The sequence below is a fragment of the Chelonoidis abingdonii genome, chromosome 4, assembly GCF_003597395.2.
Source record: "Chelonoidis abingdonii isolate Lonesome George chromosome 4, CheloAbing_2.0, whole genome shotgun sequence".
NCBI classification, from domain to species: domain Eukaryota; kingdom Metazoa; phylum Chordata; order Testudines; family Testudinidae; genus Chelonoidis; species Chelonoidis abingdonii.
This window is the reverse complement of record NC_133772.1, coordinates 104,182,698-104,207,242: the sequence shown is the minus strand read 5'-3', so window position 1 is coordinate 104,207,242 and position 24,545 is coordinate 104,182,698. Positions and strand designations below refer to the sequence as shown.

The following is a 24,545-nucleotide window of genomic DNA, read 5'->3' as shown; positions in this document are numbered from 1 at the left end:
CAAAAGCATCATCAGGAGATTGGAAGACAACATTCCAGATTATCATGAGTTTTTTGTCTTGAATAGGATTGGATTAGGGAGGGAGGACAGCTCTGGGGAGCCATGTTGTAGCCTCTTAATTTCTGGAGAGAACTGTTTATTAAACACTGGTGTGTGCATGTGTAGGGAGGGTGTAGGAGGGTAGATCATGGAGGTTATGTGCCAGGATAATTTCAGGAGGACTGCTAGGTCAGGCTGCTGCTATCCTCTAGTCTACCAGGGTTTCTTTGGGGATGGTAGCATGCTCAGCTCAGCACAGATACAGAGCAAGTACACAATCTACTCTTGACTGGAACTATGAAGCTCAGAAGCACTTGCATGGCTACTAGCCTACTGTGCTCTGTGTATTTTTGAGGAAGGGAGGTGCAGGCCCACTACCTCCTCTGGAAGATGGGTGACAAATAGACCTGGCCACCTCCTGGAACAGGCAGTAAGGGAGTAGCCAGTTTGCAACTTCTGAGGACCGTGGAGAACAGGAGTTAGGGAAGATGCCCGGTCAAGGTGAAGCAGGATCCAATTTTCACTTTCAAATACTGTAAGCAAAACTGATATTTATCACATTATGGATCCAGCTCGACACAAAAGCTTGAAGACAAATTCTGATCTGGTGTTCCAAATCAGAATGCCCCCAGATGGTCTATAACGCATTTGGGTATTCCACAGTAAATAGCTTACAACACTGCATTATCAGTAATGTCAGATGTAAGGTAGGATTTCAAAACCTAGTCAACATTAGCCTAATTTTGACTTCAGTGGGAGCAATCATAGAAATCCTACTGACTCCAACAGAAGCAGAATTAGGCCAGTGCTTTAAAATATTCTTCCTCCTAGTGCTCTGTACTCTGAAGGACATTTGAATCTCTCGCTGTGTAGCCACGAAAGTGTATGGTGTGCTAGTTTCTCAGGCTTGAAATGGTGCATGGAGTGATTATTCCATAATTGTTAGGAATAGTCACAAACTTTCTACCATGATTACATTTTCAAGGCCATTTTCATAGTAAAATTGGCTTGAGGATTTTTTTTTAATAAAATCTGAATCTAGCCTTTATATTTACATACCCCCAGAAGTCATGGGGCTGGAAAGGGGTGATGATGCCATGGCCAAGTACTTCACATACCCCATAGCCCCATTCCATCTGTGACTCTAGGCCAGGGGTGGCCAACCTGTGGCTCTGGAGCCACATGTGTTTCTTCAGAAGTTAATATGCAGCTCCTTGTATAGGCACTGACTCCAGGGCTGGAGCTACAGGTGCCAACTTTCCAATGTGCTGCGGGGGGGGCCTCAATGCTCAACCCCTTGCTCTGCCACAAGCCCTGCCCACACTCCACCTCTTCCTGCACCCTCCCCTGAGCCTACTGTGCCCTCGCTCTCCCCCTCTCCCCCCGAGCCTCCTGCATGCCACAAAACAGCTGATCCGGAAGGAGAGAGGCGCTGATCAGCAGGACTGCTGGTAAGTGGGAGGCGCTGGGAGGTGGAGCTGATGTGGGGATGCTGATGAGTTACTATTGCTCTTTGGCAATGTTCATTGGTAAATTCTGGCTCCTTTCTCAGGCTCAGGTTGGCCACCCCGGCGTAGGCCTATGAAATCCTTCAAAAGGAACCTGGTTCTTAAAATCAGAGAAAAACCACAATATATGGTAATACAACTAGTATTACTAACATTGCCCAGTATATGCAACCTTAAACTACACAGCACTTCAGCGACTGACTACATATTAAATGAACCTGCTCAGTACTGGAGATTACTGCTCCACCTCTGGATTTTTTTTTGGTAGTAGTTTCACATATCTCCTTTAAAATAAATCAACTTGCCACCACTCAACAACATAAAGATCCACATTTTCAAACATCCTCCCGTCTGTAAAACCCATTCTATCTGCACACACTCATCATGGGAGTTGTGTCCAACTGTTTACTTTCTATGGGGAAACTGAGGCGCAGAGGCTGGAATTTTCAGAAGGGCTCAACTCCCACTTCAGTGGCCAAATTTCTTAAAGAGCTCAGCATATTGAATGCTGTGCTCTTTCGAAAATGCTGAGTTTTTTTACCAAAAAAACCCCTCTCATATCTACCTCTGCTCCAGACATGTCTCCTTCTGCGCAAACTAAGGCCTTGACCTGTATCTCTGACATCTCATGGGTACCCAGTCATCACCTCAAGCTATCATGGCTAAAATATAGCTCTTGATCTCCCCCACTTCTCAAGCCAACCCTGCAACCTCCTTTCTTGATCACTGTGGACAACACCAAGATCCTGCTTGTCATTCCAGACAGTAATCTGGGCATCATTATTGACTTGGACTTCCCTCTCTCACCTAACATCCAAGTTATGTCTAAATCTTGCCAACAACTCCAAGATGAGGCCTTTGATATACATCCACACAGCTAAAAACCTCTTGTCCAGACTCTCATCATCTCATGTCTCGATTACTGCACTATCCTTTTCCCTGGCCTTGACAAGTGCAGTCTTGCATTAGATCAATTCTTGAATCCCTCCACTGGCCCCTCTTTCTGTATTACATCAAACATAAGACCCTTCTCTTTGCTTTCAAGGTTGTCCATGGCCTATCCCCACCCTGCCAGTTGTCTTTCATTCACTATCGACATATCGATTCCTAGTTGCAATCAGCCTACAATGCCAGCCTCCATTGACCATTGTTAACTTACCAAAAATGCACATTCATGCTTTCTCCCACACTGCACCTCACATTGAGATGAGCTTCCTGTAAACATCTGCAAAGGTACTTCCTTATTGTCCTTCAGCCCCCTCCTCCAAACTCTTTTTCCATGATTTCTACAAAAAACTTGACCACTGATGTGCTGAGACCACTGCATCTCCTTCTGACTCCTATTGTTTCCTTGTACTCCCCCATTTGTATCCATTCATTCTCTCCTGTTTTATAGTTTGAGTGTAAACTCTTTGTTCCTGGAATTCTTTTTGTTCTGTGTTTGTACAGCGCCTAGCACAATGGGGTCCTGGTCTATGTCTCTGGATCCTAGGTGCTACAATAATACAAATAATAATAAAAACTTTTCTCCCAACTGTTTGTTGTTAGATGGTAGATATCAGACTAACACAAAACAAAATTCAAAAAAAATCGAGTCTGAATAAAAGTGACTTGTTGCTTCCTTGGCATCTGTGAAATCAGAATCTTACAGTTGAGCATAGTTTTCAAGGAAAACAAGCTATACAAGACCTGAATTTCTAATATTAAAAAAAACAAAAACAAAACAAAAAACACACCACACTTTTCCTGGCCTCCTTAATACATAAAAGTAGTAAAAAAAGGAATGCAACCTTCCTTCCCCTTTTGTAAGACACTTGTAAGGTCATCTATACAATGTATGCACAGCTTTGTATATGGGAATCATTACAAAAGGAGTTCTCAAACTTTTTTTTTTTTAATAGTGTAGACCTCATATTAATAAAGAGATTGTCTCATGGAACATGTTGCCTCCACACTGATGACTGTATGGACCACCTCACCTTGCTGATCATGTATGATTCCTGTGACAAATATAACAACTACTTAGATGGAAAGTAATAGTAGTAAGATATCTAATGACTTTTTGCCATCCTTTTGCATTTAGAAAGGCAAAGAACTAGCAATATGTCACCACCCCACTCTGAGGGTATACCACTGGTCCACGGAACACAATTTGGGAACATTTACTTTAAGGAATAATACACCTTTGGGGGGGAGAGAGAGAGAGATTTTCTATATAAGAGCATCCCGCTTTTAAGCCACCAGTTTCAACTTTACCCTTTTCCTCGTTCAATTCAAAACAACTCTGACAGAAACAGCTGGGCTTCTCCTAGACTATTCACAAAGGGCACTGCCGTGGGTTGTGAGGCACTCTACCTCTTCAAGGGTTAAGGACATTTCCTTTGCAGTGATGCCTACGTTTGCTTGCCTGAGATGCCAGAGGCAAAAAATGAAAACCAGTTCCCTCTGTGGTGTTAGTAATTTTTTAATTTTTTCAAGGTTTCCTAAAGTCCTAGTCTTATACTAAACGTGTACTGAAAACCGTAATGCAAAGTGCCAAAGAATCCTAAGTTTGCATAATGTATTATCACAAGCCTCAGAACGCAGAACTCTGAAGACAGCTCAGTCTGAAGAGATAACGTTCGTTTGCTATTTTTGGAGGTTGTTTTGGGTCTTCAAAGACATGCTTAATCTGCTGTGGCAGACCAAGCCATGCACACAAGCACTTCCATCCATACAGAATGCCCTCTTATACTTTACCCTGTATTTCCTTAAAAATATCTTAAAAATTAACTTGAAATTTAAAGCAATGTGACAAACTGTAAATGATTTATTTAAAGACGACCTGTTATAGAGTTGTTTTTGTATGTCCATGTATGTTAATGCAATTTTGTTCTCAAAAATAAACTTGTTGTTTTACTGGTTGTGCTGCTTATAAATCTGATCATTACATATTCCTTACCAAGGCCCAGAACCTGCAAAGTTTTACATACGTCTGACATGATGCACATGAGTAGTCCCATTTCCAATCAAACATGGATGTAAATTTCTGCAGGACGGGGGGCCAGGACTGGAGAACCACCATAGAAGTGGTCACTGGGGGACTACATGAGATAGAATGCACGCTGGTACACAATCTTGAGAATTTTAGGGCCTGAGTCAGGGCCCACTGAAGTCACTAGGAATCTTTTAATTAACTCCAGTGGGCTTTGGGACAGGTCCTCAGTGCTAGGTTAGTACCCATTCAGTTTGGACATGTTGAATACATCTGACAGGTTTATTGCGTTAAAGAATCAACAAATATACTGAGCACTACACTTTTCCCCTAGAAAAGGATGTTGTTTGGTTTATTTTTTGGGAGAGGAGTGGTCACGTGCAATTTTTGACACGCTTTTCTCAGCACATGCCAGTAGCTGACTGTAGGGAGTTTCTTGTACTTATAAAGCTGAAATGTGGCTGGTATGAAACAAAAATTTTATCTTACCTTTAGCTGCACGAGATGTACATCCACGTGTTTGCTGTCTGAGTCCTGTTGGACAGAATAGGTCAGATCCCTGACTCTTTCGGATGTCATCCGGAGCCATGTTTCAATTTCAGGCAGATGGAGAACAATCTTCCAGTCTGCCCCTGTGTGGAGAGGGGGAGGCTTTTCATACTGTTGGTCAGAATCAAGCTCCTTCATTGCATCTTCTTCACCATCTTGCTCTACAGTGGGAGTCATGTTTATGATCATGGGGGATGCACCAGTAGCCATGGGATCCAGTTCTTGTGACCTCATGGGGCTAAATGCAACATCCATGGCTAAAATAGGAAAATCTTAACCATAATTCTTTCCAAAACAGCTGCAAAGAAAAAAAGAAAGAGAGAAGAAGATTACAGTTACAAGACAAAATCTTAGACTAAAGTATTCATAAGATAAGAAATAAGCTTGCTCACTAGAGATAAAATATACATGGCATTCTGAGTGGCTTCTTCACTATACAAATCCTCTCTCATTAACAACTTTAGGAATAAACTGAATTATTAGTTACTAATTTACCTATGAGGTTTAACCTCCTTAAGTGGGAAGAATAGCAATTGTCACATTTCCTTATTTCTAGAAAATCAGCACTCTAAAAATCAATTTATGATTTTCATACTGGATGGAACTTTCTGATGTATTCTATTTTAATATAAATACAATACTTAAGATATTGTGAATAATCCCTTGCAATTCTTGTTTGTTGTCAAAGTATTGTATATTTGGATTTAAATTAAAAGGTTCCACTCTCATAGCTCAGTTCTTCCACCTAATTAATCTAGGGAGAAAGTGAATGGTGCGGTTTTGGTATCACAGTCTTCTCCATGGATGCAAACTCTGATGTTATCAAAACCGGTTTAATGTAGCATCAAGTAGAAGGCAAAGGTAGATTGTGACAGATGAGGTTATTTCTAAATCACAGTTACCCAGAGCATCAGGAAGATACACTGAAAAATGGCAAAATATATTGGTACTTATCTCATGTTAACCACATATGGGAATCCCTCTTTAAACTGTTAAGCACAGGAAATATTGAATCCTGTTATAGCAAATTTCCTTCTGGCTTGACTATAGAACAGTTTCATTGGGGTTACACTGTGTATCATTTTGTATATTTAAAGCAAAACACAGTTTCACTGAAATTTTCTTTTAAAGCATTTTTGCTTTGACCTTACTCTACTTTCAAACAGAAGTGGATGGTGCAGTAAAGCATTACCCAGAAAAACACGAGCCAGGATGTCAGCACAAGGCCCTGCATAAAGCAAAATACCTTAGCATTCTGAAAATCTTCATTAGTAGTGTGATTCCTGAACTTCTTCAAAATTAGATCTGAATTTTATGAGATAGAACCACCTCTACCATGGCACTCTATTAAAGCTAATACAAGGCACAGTCCCCTCCACAAAACATTTATCGTGTTCTGCAGCACAACAAAGCCACATTCAATATATTTGCATAAAACAGTTTAATGAGATTGGTTGCATTTGAAGATGTCTCATAGCCATTTAGTCTATCCATCGGATGCTACAGGGCTTAAAACTACTTTAAAACTTTTTTTCTTGCTTTATAGAAATTACAGAAGTAATCACTAGCTGCAGTATAGTGGGGCTCAATGCCACAGTGCTTACTTGGGCAATATTCCAGTTTCTCCAGCTTGAATTTTTCCTGAGTGAGGATTGCAGTTCAGCACATAGGTCTTCAGTTTAGAAAGGGTAAGCAGCTTTACTATGCTTCAAACACTGAATTGTCGTGTTTGAGTATTTAATGTGGCGCTCCCAGCATCAAGACACTCCCATGACATGCAGTCAGAGTACCAAAGTACCATCTATGACAATCAGGGGTGGCTCTAGGTATTTTGCCCCCCCAAGCACGGCAGGAAGGCTGCCTTCGGCGGCTTGCCTGCAGGAGGTCCCAGGTCCCACGGATTCGGTGGCACGCCTGCAGGAGGTCCGCCAAAGCCACGGGACCAGCAGACCCTCCGCAGGCATGCCGCTGAAGGCATCCTGCCTGCCACCCTCGCGGCGACCGGCAGAGCTCCTCCAGTGCTTGCTGCCCCAGGCATGCGCTTGGCATGCTGGTGGTTGGAGCCGCCCCGATGACAATTGTCTAGTCCATTTCCTCTACAACCCTAATGATGTGATACAGTTTTGGTAGGCAGTCAGGCCAGAAAACATAACATCTATGCTATTTTGCTTCAATCTCCCACTCTACCACTATTTTACTAAGCCACAGTCTGTGTAATCAGCCATGCATACAATTGAATTTGCAGCTGCCATTAGCTTTGTAAATGTTTAACTAGGTTGATTTTAAAACAGATGATAAAATCAGGAAGAGAGAACCAAAGAAGATTCTCAGACCTCTTGAGTTACAGTACAACTTTTAATCCAAATTCCCTTTTACCCATTCAGAAATTAAATCATACGTATTTTAGCAGCACTGCAGCAAGACTGTATGAAAATAGTTACAAACGTATCCTCAAAATGCTGATCACTTTTCAAATCCATCTGTTCTTTACACAATTTTCAGCTTAAACACTAAATGCATTTTGTTAGACAAATCTTTCCATTTGTAAAGTTCCAACTCTAATGTATACTGTATCAGAATAGACTGTTTTTAATAGACAACACAACTTTATTATTTTAAGCACTCTCTCAATGTTATTTCCTCCTGACCAGTGAAATTTTGATGGTGCCCACTCTTATCCATATTTCTCTTAGTTTACCATTACCAAATAAGCAAGCCTTCTAGGCAAATTAGTTACTCCTCCTTCATTAAATGATGCAGGTGCACAGGAAATGCAGGACAGGCCTAATGGGTGTTCCACATACAATTAGTTCTCCATGCAGACTCTGGAAGGGTTTTTTTATTATTATTTTTATTGTGGTACATCTCCATTCCCACCACTGGAGCAACGATCAAAAAATTAAAGCATAATTCCACTGAAGCAAACAAAAGCTAAACCATGCTGCATGCAGAGTGCACCCCCAGCTGCAGGGGGAGAGTTTGTAATCAGCAGCCTTTAGGAACCCACTAACCTGCTTTTTGTCCCCATACACTTGACCCTGCAGTCTGGCTTCTCCAGCATTATAGCAAACAGCACCATCATTCTAGCAGTTTTAAAGTCCATCAAATCCTTTTCTTTCCAGGAAGAAGACAGTGTTAAATTGTAAAATATGTGCTTGTAAAAGATTTCTTACAAACATAACACATACCATGAATTCTCATTAACAAGGCTAGGGATGCTCTCTCTTTCTAAAAGCTCACATTGCTTGAAAGGAGACCCTGTTGCAGGCAGAAATTACTGAAGCTGAACACTAGTACATGTGATTCATTATATTGTCTCTTGGCAGATCAAAATGCATCACAATCCATCTATACAGCCACAAAAGAAAGCTGAAAGGATCTCTTGCTCTCTCTCAGAGAATTGACATCACAATAATGTACTCACTGCACTGTTATCCTTAATATCAGTCTAGGACCAGTCAACTCCACTGTCAGTATGACCTTGATTCACATGTGTATGTTTGATTTCAAGAGTTTCCTTTCAAGTTCTTGCTGAAGAACAGTATTGTTACATAGCTCTATTGGACTCATACTAAATAATAACCCCCCAATGCATGTCCAGTCACAGTAAAAAAAAACACTTTGCAAATCAAGCTGTTTTAAGCAGTTTGAGAACCACAAAACTTGCCAAAATCAGAATTACCATCAAAAGTAGTTCCTTTTTTTGGTATGCTAAGCACTTACAGTCAAAGTCAGGAAGCTTTTGTGTTCCTAACTAAGCAACTTCATAACTAGATAGTTCAATGATTCATGATATCCTGTTAATGCACTACTGTGCGAAGCCAATCAAAGCTAGATAAAAGCATGCTTGTTTCTCAGCTGGGATGTTGCCTTTTCCAATTCAGAGTTCTATTTGGTGATAGTTTTAGTTCCAATATCCTGCTAATGTTGTAGTCGATATATATTATATCTGATCCAAAATATTTCACATGCTGGAAAAAGGCCCAGCGATAAAAAAAAAAGAAGAGTGCACCATATAAAGCTGTGGTATCCACTGTATGAAACCATTTGTGTGGGGTAAGATTTAAATGATTATGTTAAATAATATATTTGGGGCTAAATTTGTCATTTTCCCTTTTTTCATTCTGACTCCCTTGACAGGGCACAGAATCCGATTAACAGGAACTCCTGAACTGAAGTAAGCAGTGTGTCTTGGTTAACTTTAAATAACAATCTTTCCTAATGTTTATTTTCATAGATATCAAAGCATTAAATGGCTGAACTATTCTTTTCCAAATTCAACTTTTTATTTTAAAACATGGGACTTAAAACATTTTCTTTTTAGCCACAGGAAAAAACAATAAGAATTAATCTAAAATTGCATGAAAGAAGTTGAGAGAAAACTTGTTATAAATTCAACTTTATCTTTTGAACTTCATACTTTTGAAATATAAGATGGCCAGTTTACCAATTAGAGTAATTTACAGCTTTGGGCGTTTAGACCAAAATTTTCAAACCTTGATTCCCGAGGGTGGAAACCTAGATATGCAATACGATTTTCAGAGTTGCTGTCACTGGGTGCTAACTAGATTTTCAAATGTTGGCCTTAGACTTCATTTTGCTGCTTACCAACTTTACTGTGGCAGGCACAAATGAAGACTGAAGGGAAAATAATGATAAGTACCATATGGAAATGAAATGCATTCTCTAGTTTATACCAAGATCTCCTATCATACAAAATTTCCTTGTGCAAGAAGGTGAGAAGAAGATATATATTTCTTCCTAAATAGGGTATCTGTCAATCACACATCTATAGCATCCAAGAATTAGGGTTATTGAGAATTATAAGCATTGAGAGCCCAGCGTTGCATTTCTTGTGCACCCAGAACACAATGCACTCAGTGATAGTTATGGGTGTGCAAGCAATCCAGGACTGGGTTCTAAACAGTGTCACGGTACCCTTCTGAACTGAGTCTTACTATGCCCAAGACAGATGAGTCAGCATCTTAAGTATGATTTTTGGCTAATATGTTTGTACAAAAGAAACCACAACAAACACAAGTCAAGCACCAGTGTCACTTTCAATTTTAGAAATAAACTTCCTGAGTCCATTGAAAGGATGCAATAATTATAAACCACATGTTGTAGCTATTGGCTAGAATTATTTCTAGCGGGTGAAAAATGCAGCAACAAATTAAATTATTTTGAAAGAATCATCCTGAGCTATGATTACTCTTTTATAGATAATGTGTGTGTGTGTGCACGCGCGCGCACTCAAGCACACATATATCCCTTTATTAAGTGCATTAAGTCTAACAGAGGGCTGATTACCTTCCACAGTCACATAGGCAAGCCCCCTTTCTCCTGGTTTTCCACTCAGACACTGATGCTTTCATGCAAAGCATAGAATTTGCGTCAGCCATAATACAGTTCAAGCAATCATCAAAAGTCTTCTCTCACTCATTCTGCCCTCTGATTATTCAGATTCTCCTTGTTTATACGACACAATCCAAATTCACTCAGCCAGCCATCAGATCATCCATGTTCTCCTGCAACAGCAGCTGGTTCCTGTCAAACAAAGATTCATTAAGTATTTTAAGTCATACAGTGGACCAGGCATTGATCAGTGGTGCAGACACTGGTTTGAGTGAATGTTAATGAGCTCTAATTTTTTTTCTCTCACTGTCATATATTGTTAAAATCAGCTGCAAGCATTATTCAGCCACCTATCTGTCCGGAAAACAATTCATTTTCTTCTCCACAGTGGTCAAAAAAAGGCTGAAAGTAATTCATTAAAGTAACTATGCCTGGTTGCTGACTTGGAAATCTAATGATGCAAATTTCAACAACAACAGAATTAAAGTAGCTCAGTGCTGTTTGTTTTAGTATCCAGCCAATGTGTTTATCCCACACCAAACTGTCTCCTACACATTCCTAGAATCAAAAATCCCAACTAGCCATTATGCCAGGGGTCCACAACCTATGGCACATGTGCCAAAGACAGCACACAAGCCGATTTTTAATGGCACACTGCTGTCAGCCACGGTCCCGGCCGCTGGCCCCGCTCAGCCCACTGCCAAACCCAGGCCAGCCCAGCCGGCTCTCCTCCACCCCCTGCTCTCTCCTGCCGGGGTAGGGGGCAGAAACTTGGTCCTGCTGCCGCAGGACAGCCTGCACCAGCAGCCAAGCTCCCTTCTCCCCTGCCTCTTCCCCCAGCATGCTGGGTTCCTGCCCCTCCTCTCCCTCCCAGCGGCTGAACAGCTGATGGCCCTGGAGAGGGAGGAGAAGAAGTGAAGCCAGAACTGCAGCCGCAGCATGCTCACTGCTCCGGAGAAGAGGCAAAGGCGGAGGCGGAGCATATCCCCTCTAGCCCACTACTGTGAGCCACTCAGGGCAGGGGCCTGGGAGCATCCCCACAACTCCAGCCCAAACCCCCAGCCCCCTGCCCTAACTCCTGAACCCCCCAAAGCTCCCTATCCCTCTGCCCTAAGCCCTGCATCCTCCACGCCCCTCAGGCCCCTGCACTGACCCCTGTATCCCCCCAACCCCAGCCCTGACTCTGGCACCCCCTCTGCACATACCCAGCTCCCCCACACTCCACGCCCTGACTCCTGCACTCTCCTCACACCCCCCCACACCCCTGCCCTGACTCCTGCACCCTCTCCACATCCCCTTCCTGAGCACCAAACGGAAGCTCCTGCACCACCCCCCACACACATTCGCACCTGCACCTCTCACACCAAATGGGAGCTGCCCAGGTAAGTGCTCCACACCCAAACCTCCTGCCCCAACCCTGAGCCCCCTCCCTCATTCTAGCTCCTGGCCAGACCCTACACTCCAACCCCCAGCCTGCTCCTTAATCCCCAGCCCTATGCTCAGTGCACCCCCACCTTCAGCTCAGTGCAGAGAGAGAGGAAGAGAATGGGCTAAAACCAGGGAGAAGGTAGGTACCCACTCTTTGTGGGAAGGGCCGGGACCTCAGACTGGTGATGGGCTGAACAGGGCTGGCAGCCAGGACCCTGGCTGGCAGGAGCTGGTGGACGGAACCCCAGAGTGGCAGCGAGCGGAGTGGCAGCAGGCTGAGTGGCTCAGCTCACTGCCAGTCTGAGGTCCCGGCCGCTGGTCCTGCTCAGCCTGCTGCCGGCCTAGGTGAATAGAAGCCCAGGCCAGCAGTGGGCTGAGCGGCCTGGTGGCATAATTTTATTTTAAATAAAACTTCTTAAACATTTTGAAAACCTTGTTTACTTTACATATGACAATAGTTTAGTTATATAATATAAAGACTTATAGAGCGAGACCTTTTAAAAAATGTTAAAATGTATTACTGGCACACGAAACCTTAAATTGAAGTGAATAAATGAAGACTTGGCAGAGCAGTTCTTAAAGGCTGCTGACCCCTGCTCTGTGCAAATGTTAAAACCTCCAACTTTCCCCTGATGAACTCTACAGTAGATATGTGTTTCAATACCAAATTCTGCAGCACACAGAAAATTAAAAATATAAAAGCAGTGTGAAATAAATTGAATTTGCCATGACAGACTAGACAAAATAACTGAACTGAAAAGAGGGGTCAAAATTTTAAGTTCAGCCTTAATGGTGACTCCATTTTGTGCCTGCAATTTAATAGATTTGTTGATTTTAACAGATTTTAATGCCAGAAGGAACTAATACAATTATCTAGTCTGACCTCCTGCATAACATAGGCCAAAGAATTACATCCAGTAATTCCAGTATCAAGCAGGAAAAATGATGTTAATTACACTTGGAATTTTCCAAACCACTAAAGATTGGCCTCACTTGCCTTCCATTAAATCAACAGTAAAATTTCCCAGGACTTTAAGGAGAGCAAAGCCAAGCCAATGCTGAGTACTTGTGAAAAATCTCACCCTAGATGTTAAGTACCAGATTATGCCTGCAAATCAGGTATTAAGAAATCTGAAATGACCTGCCATGCACTTTGACATCTGCGATCTCCCATTGTTGCCTGTGGAACACGAAAGTTTATACTCACAAGGCAAATAATTGCTTATTCTCACTAGGACTAAATAAGAAATTAATTGAGTAAATCTGGGGCCTGGTCTATACTACGTGTTTAAACCGATTTAACGGCGCACCCGTCCACACTACGAGGCCCTTTATAATCGATATAAAGGGCTCTTTACATCGGTTTCTGTACTCCTCCCCTACGAGAGGAGTAGCGCTAAAATCGGTATTACCATATCAGATTAGGGTTAGTGTGGCTGCAAATCAACGGTATTGGCCTCCGGGCAGTATCCCACAGTGCACAACTGTGACTGCTCTGGACAGCAATCTGAACTCGGATGCACTGGCCAGGTATACAGGAAAAGCCCTGCGAACTTTTGAATTTCATTTCCTGTTTGGCCAGCTTGGAGCTCTGATCAGCACAGGTGACCACGCAGAGCTCATCAGCACAGGTAGCAATGCAGTCTCCTCAGAATAGAAAAAGAGCTCCAGCATGGACTGCACCCAGAAAGAGAGATGGTACTCCAAAAGCCTTTGCAGAAGGTTTCTGGCAAGGCAGCCTTGTTCCGTCCCACTGATAGACACTTTACCACACCATGCATGTAGCAAGTAATCGGGTATCATTTGCATGACAAAGCAATAGCTGGTATGGTCCCGGTGATTTGCTGGCAATCAAGAAACATCCGTTCTTTATCTCACTCTGCTTTATCCTCACAGAGTGATATCGTTCATGGTAACCTGGTGAAGTTCAGGAATTAATAAGGGATGGCCATTTTCCTACTGGGCTGTTGCTAAAGAAAATCCTCCTTGCACATAGCCAAGCGGGCAGAGGGAGGAAGGATAGTGCTGAGATTTTTGCGTGTTGGCTAGCAGGAATCTCCCAGCTACCAGCCACGTGCGGGAGGGGAAAGGGGGGGTGATTAGCAGTGATCTTCCATGATACCCAGCACATGCGGGGGGGGAGAGGTAAAGCAATATCCTAGAGAATTGGATGGGTGGGTTGGCTTCTGCTGCTGCATGATGTAACACGAAAGAAGCATCAGAGGGCACTGTGTAATATGAAGCTGGAGAAGCCGAAAGACAAGGGCTTACCATGGCCACATGCAAGCTGATTCTGATGCCGGACCTGTGGTCTGTGAGTCTGTAACACCAGAGCCGCAGCACTCAATATTAAAGAATGCAAAATGCGACCTTGTAGTGAAATACATGTGCTATGTAAGGTGAATAGTGTTGTTCACTGTGGAAAGAGTAATAACATATTGTTTCGTAAAATGTATCTTTTTAAATCTTCTCTCCTTTTTTTTCCCCTCCTCATCAGCGTCTGCAAATTTTTCAAGCCTCCTTACTCCATCCCGAAGGCTTAGTCAGATAAGGCGGAAGGAAAAAGAAAAGATGCGAGACGAAATTTCTAGGAAATCATGGAAGTAACCTGCCATTGAAGCTCATCTGAACGAGTGGAAGGACGTGGTAGCAAGTACAGGAAAGATGCCAGTGAACGTGAAGGACAGGAGGGGACAATGTGAGGATGAGGAGGATGAACGTGAGATATAGGAGGAGCCTCGAGATGAGAGGTGCAGCAGGAAGATCAGAGGTGTAGGCGGAGAAGATCAGCGGTGGCGGATGCATCGCTGGAGCTGCCGGTGATCAAACTGATATCCTCTGACGTCTGGTGGATCTCAGGAAGAGCAGCGGGTCAAATAGTGCCGCTGCAGCCCCTGTGTAACCACCCTCACATACTCACCATGTTCCATATCTTCTCACCCCAGATGTAAGAACCGTGGGAAGGCTTCATGCACCCGCCTCCATCCACCCCGTGGACAGTCCACCAAAAGGCTGTCATTACACTGAAATGGTGTTTATGCCTTTTCCTTCCTCCTATCTCCTCCCAACACCCACCAGGATACTGTAGTTCTCTCCCTCTTTTTATAATGACTTTTTAATAATGATACATGATTTTTAAACAATAGTGACTTATTTCCTTAAGCAAGCTGTAACTGAATGGGAAGGGTGGGTTGCTTACAGGGAAAGGAGTCAATAAAGGGGGGTTCATGAAGGGGAAACAAACAGCAGTCCACACCGTACCCTGGCCCAGTGAAACTCATTTTCAAGCTCCTCTGATGCGCACCGCTTCGTGGTGTGCTCTTCTAATCGCCTGGTGTCTGCTGAGCGTAATCAAGGCCAGGTGATTGCCTCAGCCTCCACCCCGCCATAAATGTCTCCCCTATCTCACAGAGATTGTGGAGCACACAAGCAAGCAGCAATAACAAAGGGACATTGGTTGGCTGAGGTCTGAAGCGAGTCAGTAATGTGCGCCAGCGCGCTTTAAACGGCCAAATGCACATTCTAACCATCATCCTGCACTTGCTCAGCCTGTAGTTGAACAGCTCCTGACCACTGTCTAGGCTGCCTTGGTTATGCTTCATGAGCCATGGCATCAAGGGGTAGCTGGTCCCCAGGATAATATAGGCATTTCAACATCCCCAACTGTTATTTTCTGGTCTGGGAAGTAATTCCTTGCTGCAGCAGTTTAAACAGAGCAGTGCTCTGAAGGCACGAGCGTCATGAACCCTCCCTGCCATCCCACATGGATTGGTGAAACGTCCCTGTGATCCACCAGTGCTTGCAGCACCACTGAAAAGTACCCCTTGCGTTTACGTACTGGGTGCCCTGGGCTCCGGTGCCAAGAAGGGATATGGGTTCCATCTATCGCCCCTACAGTTAGGGAATCCATTGCAGCAAAGCCATCCACTATGACCTGCACGTTTCCCAGAGTCACAACCTTTCGTAGCAGCAGCTTAATGATGCTTTGGCTACTGCATCACAGCAGCCCCACAGTAATTTTCCCACTCCAAATTGATTCCGACTGACGGTAGCTGTCTGGCGTTGCAAGCTTCCAGAGGGGTATTGCCACTCGCTTCCCACGTGAGGGCGGCTCTCATCTGGTATTATGGCATTTCAGGGCAGGGGAAAGCAAGTCACAAAGTCCATGAAAGGTCCTTACGCATGCAAAAGTTTCGCAGCCACGCGAAGTGTCCACATCTGCAAAACTATGCGGTCCTACCAGTCTGTGCTTTTTTCCGGGGCCAAAATTGGCGTTCAAGTGGCTAGAACTCCCATTACCACAGGAACTCCAAAGCGCAGGGGCCTGCGGTTCGAGATAATTCTGTGTCCATGTCCTCATCACTCTCGTCGCCACTCGCTGTAGCCACTGCCTCCTCTTCGCCGGCTTGCAGGTCCCGGTTCAGCATAGACTGCACGAGAATGTGCGAGGTGTTACAATGTCCATGATTGCGGTATTGATCTGAGCAGGGTCCATGCTGCTGTGCATGGCGTTTGCAACAGTTCACCAGAAAAAAGGCGCGAAATGGTTGTCTGCGCTTTCAAGAAGGAAGGGTGGAGGCGTACCCAAACACCCATGACAATGATTTTTGCCATCAGACACTGGATCTCAACCCAGAATCCAGGGGCGGGGAGACTGCGAACTATGGGATAGCTACGGGATAGCTACCCACAGTGCAACGCACCAGAAATCGACGCTAGCCTCGGACCATGGACGCACACCATTGAATTAATGTGGTTAGCGTGGCCGCGTGCACTCGACTTTATACAATCTGTTTTACAAAATTGGTTTATGTTAAATCGGAATAATCCCGTAGTGTAGACGTACCCTGGGTAAATCCAGGTTCTAGTGCAATCAGAAATCATCAGTTTAGGGCCACGATATCCACAGACTTCCACTGTTGCCTTTTGTCACAACTTGGGCCAGTCCCTCTCTCTGCATGGTCATCAACCTATTGTGAGTGAACTTAATTCCTGGATCCCATATGCTTCTAAACACGCCTGAATCTGGGATGTGACTGGTCACGTTCCTATCTCTGGGTCTCTGAGGCCCACTTCCAGGTACAGATCTCATGTCTGCACCCTGCCTTAAGACATCCAGATTGTAGAGCCCCATATCTAATGCCCTGGAACCGGTAGCCTCAGCCTTCTCAAGCTCTCAGCTGCTTAGACAAGTTGCTCCAGAGTTCACCTGCCTGTGAAAGCTGTGGTTTCTTGATTAACCCTTTCAGGGACAAGTTGGCAGGGAAGCAAGGACCACAGGCTTCGAACAAAAGTTTCTTTACAACAGTCATTTTACTCTTAAAGAAAGCACACTCAAAAGTTACAGATCTCTGAAAAACAACACACAGTCCTGAATGCAGCACTCAGAGTCTTGATCTCACCTCCCCACAACCCCGTCAGCCCTGGGTTTGGACAGCATCCTTAGGCTAGGCCACCCTAAGCCTAAAGTTCTTAAATGTTGCAGTGATTTTGCCCTTTGCTTAGAGAAGCATCCATCTCTTAAAACTGTATTTGTCCCCTTTTTGCCTATGTGCTTTCAGGTGAGGAAGCTCCAGGCTTCAGCTCTCCCAGTCAGCTTCTGTGCAGTGTCTCATTCAAACTCAATGGCCCTATTGGTAAAAGACCCATTGTTCAAGTAGGAAATAGTTGTTCAATGTTGATAGCTCTAGATTGCTCTGTGCCAGCTTCTCAGACACACTCATTCAACAAGGTGACAAGCTCCCACTACAAATGCTCTAACCCAGGGGTCGGCAACCTTTCAGAAGTGGTGTGCTGAGTCTTCATTTATTCACTCTAATTTAAGGTTTTGCGTGCCAGTAATACATTTTAACATTTTTAGAAGGTCTCTTTCTGTAAGTCTGTAATATATAACTAAACTATTGTTGTATGTAAAGTAAATAAGATTTTTAAAATGTCTAAGAAGCTTTCTTTAAAATTAAAATAAAACGCAGAGCCCCCCGGACTGGTGGCCAGGACCCGGATAACGTGAGTGCCACTGAAAATCAGCTCGCGTGCCATAGGTTGCCTACCCCCGCTCTAATCGATAATGGAGGCTACAGCACAATGTAAGTGTTACTCTCCAAAATGGAGGTTACAATAGAAGCTGGGAGCCTTGAAACGAAATTGCCTTCACAAAACAAGATGTAGTTCACAGTTTACCCTGGCTAGACCCCTATCGGTCACAGTGTTCACAGAGACCTACTTTATCCTGTCATTTCCTTTCCACACAGGCATTTCCTTGACATCCTTCCCATCTTCCTAGGCCCTGCTCACTCACTCCCTTCCTTCTAGGACTGGGTGATCTCCATGGCTGAGGGCCTCTCTAGGGGATGGGAACGGAATACTGCAGGACATTTATAGTGCAAAGTGGAGTATCAAACTTACCAGCGCAAATCCATCCTCCCTTCATTCTATCCCAGAATCACTATGGTCACAGTGGTCTGTGTGAAATAAGGTTGATGGTCTAAGTATTGGCACACCTGACTAAAATCATCATTTCAATAGTTAACACCTTTACTGGCAATGAGAAAAGTTTGCACAGTATCAGATTTTGCCAGTGCCTATGAAAACCATGTGGGGAAGGGAACATGTAACTCCTCATGTCGCCATAGCTCAAGAAATCTCAACTCTTCTTTATGTGGGACCTAAGTACCATATGCTACAATGCAGGTATGCATGAAATAGTACATTAAATATATACATTCAAAAGTTCATATCATTTTACACTCCCACTTGGGGGAAAGGCAGGGAGAAAAACCAGAAATTGAGACCATTAATTAGCTCTCACACAGATTGAGGAACAATTTCTACTCTACAGTAGGTGTTCACATTGAAGAAAGATTTGAAATAACAGTGTTCACAGGAAGCTGGACTGGTTGATTTCAATAACTATTTTTCCTACCCATGTCTCTCTCAGTGGAAATTCCTCTTCCTCACCTTGCTCTGTAGAGAAGAGCGAGTGAAAGACAACATGGAGAGAAGAGGTTAATTTTAAAGCGGGCTTACACAAATTAGTGGCTTCACATTATCCCAGCAATACATCAGCATCCTTTAACATCTACCTTGAGGCATTTGTTGTCCTAAATTTCCCCTCCCAAGTGTTGGCAATACATGAATGTACAGTGGCATGTTGCATTTGTCTCCCCCACACCCCAGTCTAAGACATATATTCTTATAATTCTTGCACAAGTGGCCGGTATCAATATGTAAACTGCAATCACAGCTTGATTTCCACTTGCCAGCTATCAAGTACAGAAACAATTACATAATCAGGTGGTGGACATTCCAAAATAAAGATTGTCCTACTGGCAGGAGGTGGCCTCCTGGGTTCCAAAGCCTTCTCCAATAGAAAAGGATAAAAAGCCTTTCAGTTTGGAAGGTGATAAAATCAGGTTTCAGTTCAAGGTATCACAGACACCTGTAGTTATATTTCAAACTGGATTTTCAAGTCTGTAATTTGCACAGATGCAGCAAAAATTGGTCATAATATGAAGGGGTTTTAAAAAGTCAAATTATAAACTGTATGAAGTTAATGGGAATCCTGCACAGGACTTCCAAGAAATGTAAGTCCCACCAACATAACACAGGGCCAAAATAAACCGAGGAGATGTAAGACATTTTCAACATCTGTGATGCTAAGATCATTCTATGCCCTCATATCCCTCCTTCAAAGTAACCTGTGCTCATGACATAAAGATGAGCAGATAATGTTCTATAGTGGTTATAGTCAGGGAGTGGGAATATGGTCTTCTTGGTTCTCTCCCACTTTGCAGCTGACAGGCTATGTCATATTAAGCAAGTCATACCCTTTCTGTGGCTGTTTGCTTATCCTGAAAGTTGGAACAATAGAACATGTCTACTTTACAGGGGTGTTGTGAAACGTAAGTAATGTTTATAGAGTGCTATGAGATCCTCAGATTAAAGGTGCTACAGAAAGAAAAAGTATTTATATTGCTCCTTATTAGTTTTCTGAAATGCATTAACAATGAAGCTAAGTATACAAAAGGTTCCAGAAAGTTTTACAGCTATTTTGGTTGTACAGTAGGCCATGTCTAAATGAACCATGTGCACAGCAAGCTGGTGTGTAAGTCTACAGTGTTCCAGTTCCACTAACTGTCCATGTGGTCCTGCTGCTGGTCACTAACATTTCCCTACACTGTGCACTAGGGAACTTTTACTGTCAGCAGCAAGGTCCCTTGAGACAGTTAGTTCACAGTGTGCTGGAGCGCTGTGCGCTAACTTTAAATAAGCCCTTTGTCATAGTTTCAAGGCATTTACAGCTGTGGACCACCAAGGCCACCTGCTTTAGGCTTCCAGCCCCAGGTCATCATCTCTCTGGCACAAAGACTTGAGTCTCATTTGCTCCCGGTAGGGGATTTTAAGGCTGTGCAGCTCCTTTCCTTACCCTGGGCTATTCCTAGCAAGCCATACTGCCTTAAAGGACCAGTGTCTGTGCTTTTCTTCCTCTATGAAAGCTATGACTAGTGTATCACGCACAGTTGTAAGTTACCATCCAGCTCCTTCTAAGCAAGTATATTTATTTTTAAGGTAAAAGCATTACAGAGAAAACATATTAAAATAACAAAAGAACCTACACACATGCTAAAAAGCTAACAAGAGATCACCCCCAATTCAGTGTAGGGCTCTGATGGATATCGGTCACTAATTTGAAGGGGTCTGAACTCATCTATCACAAGCCTAACAATCAACAGAAAGACTAAAGGGAAAAGCTGCAGCAACAGCTTTGTTAAAAAAACCACCACCATAAGGGCAAAACTGGGATGATGGCTTCACAGACTCACACCTTTGATTTCCTGTTTTATTGTCTCATCCATGCCACAGAAAGTCCAGACTTCAAAATTTACCGTCTAAAGAAGTGAATGTCATCAGACAATAAGTCAGAAAGCTGGAGGTTCCACAGTCACAGATGAGACATTTTCTTAATATCTTCTCTTTGCTATCAAGAATAATTCATTCCTGCTGCAGAACAAGAAAACAATTAGCTATTTGCAACTATTTGTAAAAGCAATTTGTTCACAGTTGCTATCAATCAGAACTTCCTTTTGAGAAAAATACAGCTAACAGTTTTAAAATATTCCGCCTACCTTTAATCACACAAGACCTAGTTTTCAAAGACTCACACAACAAGGTGAACTACACAAGATATGTGTGTGCATATTTTTATTATATATATATTATACATATATACACACACACACACCCCTCTACCCCAATATAACGCAGTCCTTGAGAGCCAAAAATATCTTACTGCGTTGTAGGTGAAACCACGTTATATTGAACTTTCTTAGATCCGCCAGAGTGCGCAGTCGTCCCCCCCCGGAGTGCTGCTTTACTGCGTTATATCTGAATTCATGTTATATCAGTTTGCAGTTCTTCCCCTACACGTGCACACAATTGGAAGAATGCATGTTTTCTGGTGCAACTCCAGCTACATCTGTAATAACAAGATTTATGATGCATGTGTAAACTCTAGAGCTAGAAGGCTTAGAGGCATGGAACACTTAAATCTCTCTAAAGAAAAGAATGGAAAAGTTAGCATTAGCCAGCAACATTCGCATGGCGAATCATACAAATGATGCTTGCTATAGCCAGGCTTCCCTCTCTTTGATTTAGAGGGAGCAGCAAGTTTCACTTATAGTGTTTTGTTGTTTTAGCTGGAATTTGTCTATGTTCTGACTGTGTAAGTGATAATAGATTGTTATTGTGCTCATACCAGGGCACAGGAATTGTTTAAGACATGCCCTGAAGAAGGTGGGTTACCATGGCTTTACAGGTGTTGGACTTTGGTTTGGGAATAGGATTCAATTTCAATAAGGAGTGGGCTCTGGACTAGAGACCAGGAGCTTTATCCCAGAGAGCAGGTGTAACCCACTGGTGAGTATGTGTTACAAGACCCTCTCTGTGCCAGTCCACAAGGAGTTATCACAGCCCCTGAGTACAGGGCCTTGGCTCTTTGGCTCAAACTGTATCAGCTCATACTTTTACCTCTGGAGGGCCTTAGGGGACTGGCCATGAGTGTGGCCATCACACAGGTGCTCTGTCCAAATCCTGTTCTGCTGTTGGTTTCCACTTGGAGATTCTGAACTGGACTGGCTGGACCAAACCAGCAGTAGTAGCACAGATCTGACTTGGCAAGCGGTGATGATGCAGAGCTGACTTTACAGTACTCCACCCAGCAGTGGGACAAAGCTGAGCTTCAACACAGGGCCTGACCAGACTGCCAGCAACAGACCAGATACCACAGAAGTGAACCAGACAGTTTCCCATTGGAGTAAAACCTGCGGGGGGGGGGGGGGGCGATGAAGTGAATGTCTCTGGACTGGAGCAGACAACGAGAGAAGAGACAATCCATGGTGCTTCCGCCTCGCTTCCACTGGGTCTAACTTGACCTATGGCTAAGGCTAAGATTTTGTCATGGTTATTTTTAGAAAAAGTCATGGACATGTCATGGGCAATAACCAAAAATTCACAGAAACTGTGGCCTGTCTGTGACTTTTGTTGCTGCGGCTCCATGGTTTCCAGCACTACCGCGGTGGCTGGAAGCTGTGGGGTTCTCCCTCCGCCTATGGCAGCTGGGAGCTGCAGGGTGACCATATTTCCCAAAGAGAACACGGATTCCGTGACTTCCATGACCTCCGAGAACATAAACATAGCCTTACCTATGAGTAGTGTTTTAGGTGGGTGGGGATTGTTTGTGACTAAGACTTCTGAACCACAACAACCCAGACAATTAATAAATTGGAATGATTTGTTGCCCATGCTCCTGACAGTCATTGGGTTTTGCTCATTTGACTGTATAAGAATCTCTCTTCCCCCTCACACACATGGTTCTTGCATTACTTTTGTTTATTTTATTCCTTTCTTCCCCCTCACTCCAAATAAAATGTGCTTCCATGTTTCCAAAACACCCGCGTGCTTGCAAATGGGAAAGAATCACCTTGAAAGGTGACCACGGGAGTTATATTTTAATTTCCCGGGGCCACAAATAGGAACAGTTCTGGATAAGGGCTTAAATCCTAGTTTAGTCTATTTTAGGAAACTTCTCATACATACGGAAATGCTGTTTTTGTGTATGAAGTGTCTTTTGTAAAGCAATGTGATTTTTGCATGCAAAACTGTTGGCTCAAATTTAAAAAGTAATATAATATTTATAGGCTCTCCTTGTGATTTTTTTCCATATTCCAACAAATTGACATACTTGAAGCTGGGAATAATCATACATTCAGAGTGCAAAAAGAAAATCTCTTAGGCAGACTGACAATTCATTAAATTAAGTTATAATATTCATAAGTACATATTTTCCAAAATGGCGAATGGCTGCTAATTCAGCTTCATATTGGAAAAGTCACAGAAACTAAAATTATCAAAAGAGCACACAGAATGGTGGGATGGGGTATCAAGTAGAACTGGTCAAAATTTTTCCATCAAAACTGTTTTTCAATAGAAAATTCCACCCCCCACAAAAGTGTCTGCTTTCTGGGGAAATTTTCAATTTTTTATCAAAAGCCTGAATGCCCCCCCAAAATAAAATATTTTGATTCTGAAATGCTGCCACTATGACTCATGGGAGTTGTAGTTCAATTGTTTCATACTTTCATTCTCCTCTGTTGAACAGATTACCTCCCATGATGTAATACCTCTCCTCACCAAGAGGAGAGGCAGCAGGTGCATCATGGGAGATGTAGTTTTACCAGGAAGCCTGATCTATAGAGTAGGACGGGAGCATGAGGAAACAAATACAACTCTCCCAAGGCACTACGGTAGCATTTCAGAATCCAAATATACTGTGTTTCAGCTGACATAGTTAGGAATTGGATGTGTTGTGTAAAACTCAATTTCCCATGGATGTTTAATTTTCAAAGTTTTCCAAGGAACCCCTCCCCCATACATATTTTCTCATTAGCTGTAGTATGACAGCTTTATTAGCCTGCCTTTGGGATGGTAACATTACTCCCAAATAGTGTAGCCATAAGTGAGTCGTGCAGGTCATCCCAAACAAGTGTTCAAAAAAAACATCTATATCACCCCCTCATGTTTTTTATGTATGCAGGCCCATGTGCTCTGTGATTCTAAGACAGGATCTGTCCTTGGAGGATATTCCTCTGGAATCCAAGTTCTCAAATTAAAAAATCTTATTCTTATGGTTAATAAGAAAACCTTTCAAATGCCTAGTGAGTGTAAACTGATACAATGATGTATGTGTGAGTATGCAAACAAGCTGAAAAAATAGCTCCAAGAGCTTTAACCTGCCCTATTCATCTCAAGGAGATATAAACATAAAAATCTAATGATGCTAATTTCAGTGTCCGCATAGTTAACACTCTTTGCTGATCATTTAACATCCAGTTACCAGGCTTCATTTTGCTCTCCCAATAGCTTAACGCTTCTGTAATTATATTGATTTCAGTGAAAATGGAATCAGATAACCTGTGTTTATCTTAAAGCCAATTTGCCGTCTAAATCTCCTCAGTTGACAAAAACCCAACTATCTGCACTCCTAGCAACAGCCAAAATATCCTCCTTCTTCCGATAACCTCTATAAAACAGACATGCACTTTCTATTCAAAATTCTGCAGTATGAATTTTCAAAAAAGATACTATAGTGATCTTATTCATTTTTATCTTTAATTTCAATAAAATTTCAATATTTT

At 42.9% G+C, this 24,545-nt stretch overlaps 1 protein-coding gene across 2 annotated transcripts in view; it reads right to left on the bottom strand.

The window, feature by feature from the left end:
- The window catches only part of AKAP6 (A-kinase anchoring protein 6), a 405,462-nt gene that overhangs the window by 313,153 nt on the left and 67,764 nt on the right, over positions 1–24,545 (bottom strand). For both annotated transcript variants that reach the window (XM_032798440.2, XM_032798441.2), the window contains exon 2: positions 5,011–5,368. In XM_032798440.2, coding sequence (XP_032654331.1) covers positions 5,011–5,325 — 315 coding nt within the window. In that variant the 5' untranslated portion in view covers positions 5,326–5,368. The remainder of the gene's footprint in view (positions 1–5,010; positions 5,369–24,545) is intronic.